Here is a 3311-nt window from a genome sequence, read left to right as displayed (position 1 = left end):
CATGCAGCACAAGAGAATTCCTTAAATTGAAGAATCTTTTGGTTTTTCATTGAATGTCCATGTGAATTCTCAATTAATTTACGCATCATAGTAGAACCATGATGACCCAACCGGTCATGCCAAATAATAAAATTATCTTGATTAGTAAACTTCTCATTTACTAGGGCATGTGTTTCAATCCTGCTAATACCTGTGTAATATAAGCCGGAGGAAAGAGCGGGTAACATTTCAAGTACATATTTCTTATCCGACTTTATTGTAGTAATATAAAGATATTCAATCTTTTCATTATTTGTAGTCTCAATGTGATATCCATTTTGGCGAATATCTTTGAAACTTATTATAATATAATGCTTCATTAATAGCCAAATTTGTTCTTCTGGGTAGTAATAAATTTGCTCTTTCTGAGCCTTCAATTAATTTTGTACTGCCAGATATTGTATTAATATTGGCTTCATTCATCACCAAATAAGAGAAATATCTCGTATCTCTTAAAATAGTATGTGTTATAGCACTATCCAAAAGACATATATAATCTTTATTGATCTTGGATCTAACTGACTACTGGGGAATTTCCATATTCTTCATAAATAACAAAAAGTACATCATAAAAAATACGAAAGACTATAAATAAAAGAAACATTAGAAATTACACGAGGAATGTAGAAACTAGCATATATGATACTTTAGGAAAGTACACTAAGAAGAACAAACTACATAAAGACATAATATGAAAATAACAACTTTTCTTAAAGCTTTATTCCCCAATAAGATAATCACTTCTTCAGTCAATATCCTCAAAGAAGTCTTCAGCTTCTAAATGAGTAATATTTGCAAGGCCTCCAAAATCATCATCTTTATATGTAAGATTTGCCTCACCATCATCATATTTGTTTAAGGGACCTGCTTTATCATAATTATTTTAAAAAGTCAAGTGTGTCTCTACACTATTATCTTTTCTTTTATTGGAAGCTTGATATAGTTTGACAAAATGGTCAGGTGTACGACAAACACGTGCTCAATGACAATTCATACCACACTTGTGGCCAATATTAACTCTGACTTTTAAAGGATTATTTTGAGGATCCTTATTGTTCTCTTGTTTATTTCCACCATGATGACGAAAATTATTTCGTCCCCTTCCATGTCCATGTCCACGTCCACGACTATGGCCACGACCACGATAATGATTTTGTCTTCTTTCAGACTTTTGAGTAGCTGCTACCATATTCACTTCGGAAAATGGTGCAGATCTAGTGGGACTTGCTTCATGATTTTTCATTAAAAGGGTATTATGTTGCTCAGCCACCAGGAGGCATGAGATTAATTCAGAATATTTTTTTAAACCCTTTTCACTGTATTGTTGCTGCAATACCATATTTGAGGCATGAAAAGTAGAAAGATTCTTTTCTAGTAAATCCTCATCATTCACAATTTCCCCACATAATTTAAATTGGGAAGTTATCCTGAATACAACAGAATTATATTCACTTACATTTTTAAAATTTTGTAACCGTAAGTGAATCCATTCATATCGAGCTCTTGGCAATATCATTGCCTTAAGATGGTCATATCGTTCCTTCAAACTGCTCCATAATTCAAATAGTTCTTTTAAGGTTAAGTATTCGGTCTTTAACCCTTCATCGAGATGATGACGAAGGAAAATCATAGTCTTTGCTTTATCCTGGTCTGATACTTCATTTACTTGTATAATAGTATTTTCAGGAGCTTTTGCAGCAAGGTGAATTTCAGCATCAAGGACCCATGATAAATAATTCTTTCCGGAGATGTCAAGTGCCACAAATTCAAATTTTGATAAATTTGACATAGTGAACACTATCAAAAGATGAATAAGTTAGAGAAATAATTATGTTAATAAATAATTAATGAAACAAAACAATTAAGGGAAAAAGAAACAGAAATACAACTATATCATGTAAACAAGCTACTATATATGTGTTAATATATTTGAACGTTACTGATATTATTTATATGTTCCAATTCAATAATTATAGAATTTCTTGCATATTGCCTGTACGGTTACAATTCTCTTAACTTTCCTAATTATTGTTTTGTTGATTCAAGAAGTCCATGAATATTATAAGTAGTTTCATTAGTGGGTAGCTAGTTTAATGACTTTGAGGTCATCTGATAGTTAATTTATCATTGCAGTGTAGTTAAATTATTTAAGATGTCCAAGAACATAAGTAATCATATGATATGTACTGTCATAAACAAAATGAATATAATGACACATACCTTAGTAAAATATGACTCAACTTAGAGGGGATAAAGATGAAATTAGAGTTTTGTGCTGATAACGTGTTATAAAATAAAAGTAATATAGCAAAGTAAAGTAATAAGAATAGAAATTATATAAGGGATGAGAAAACTCTTTTCTTTCTTTTTCTTCTTGTGTGTAATTTTTCCATCAGAATACAAGACTATTTATAAGCTTAAAAAGTGATCTTGCACTCCATCAAAAAGTAAGGGAAATGGGTCTCCAACAATTTCAGGCGGGAATCATTTCCTTGACCTTTGTCCCTTCTCATCAACAGGTTGCCGATATCTTCACCAAACCCTTGTCCGGTCCGATTCACCACTCTATCATCAGCAAGTTGGGTGTAACTTCATCCCCCTCCAACTTGAAGGGGGTATTGGCATTGGAATTTCCCAAGCTCAGTCCACAGAAGATTTTTGGTAAAGGAGATGGCTTAAACTCAAATGACGATATGTCCAAAGACAGGACCATTTTGTCTTCAAAGATCCAAAGCTAATCATGTCCGTTTGTTTGCTTTATAAGAAAACATATCTGGGTCGTCCATTTGAGTAAAAGAATGAAATAGAGTATTAGAAATCTAGAAACTTCTTTTACTGTGTAGTGTGTAGGTAAAATGTGTATATATTAATTCCTCATATTCTTTTTTAGGATTCTTTTAGGTAGTTACACATAGACAAATAGTGATAGGATACCTGTACCTAGCATAATAGATTTTTATTCCTTTTGCTTTGTATAAATACTTGTACACAGTTGAATGAAACATGCAACAAAAAGTTCTCCATTACAATTTTCGTTTCTGTTACTATATATTGTATGGATTGGGAATCTGTATTTAGTTCTGCGGCATTATAAGGAGGATTTCTTGAGGCAAAATGTGCGTAGTTAGATCCATTCGTAGCTGATTAGTTTTATTCATTTAACGAAGTACTTGTTGAGGTTTTTGTTATTTAAAGATGAAATAGTCTTAAAATGAGGGTGAATGGAAAATGGAGGAAAAATGAATTTTTTGAGTAAAATTTTATGTTTTTCC

General features: G+C 31.8%; 1 protein-coding gene across 1 annotated transcript; it reads right to left on the bottom strand.

Annotated features, from left to right (window-relative positions):
- Positions 1–784: 784 nt before the first annotated feature.
- LOC104092499 (uncharacterized) lies at positions 785–1828 on the bottom strand. The gene is made up of 2 exons (XM_009598109.1): positions 1036–1828; positions 785–903 (listed from the first exon to the last, which is right to left on the bottom strand). Exons 1-2 carry the CDS (start codon positions 1826–1828, stop codon positions 785–787), a joined length of 912 nt encoding a protein of 303 aa, XP_009596404.1.
- Between the last annotated feature and the right edge of the window lie 1483 nt (positions 1829–3311).

This window comes from Nicotiana tomentosiformis, chromosome 1 (genome assembly GCF_000390325.3).
Source record: "Nicotiana tomentosiformis chromosome 1, ASM39032v3, whole genome shotgun sequence".
Classification (NCBI taxonomy): domain Eukaryota; kingdom Viridiplantae; phylum Streptophyta; class Magnoliopsida; order Solanales; family Solanaceae; genus Nicotiana; species Nicotiana tomentosiformis.
This window is presented reverse-complemented; position numbering and strand designations above follow the sequence as displayed.

Excerpts from the sequence above, each read along its gene's own strand:
- LOC104092499 (XM_009598109.1), bottom strand. The coding sequence starts at position 1,828 with ATGTCAAATTTATCAAAATTTGAATTTGTGGCACTTGACATCTCCGGA. Across the intron at positions 904-1,035 it reads TAATATTGGCCACAAGTGTG|GTCCCTTAAACAAATATGAT; the intron begins GTATGAATTGTC and ends ATGATAAAGCAG.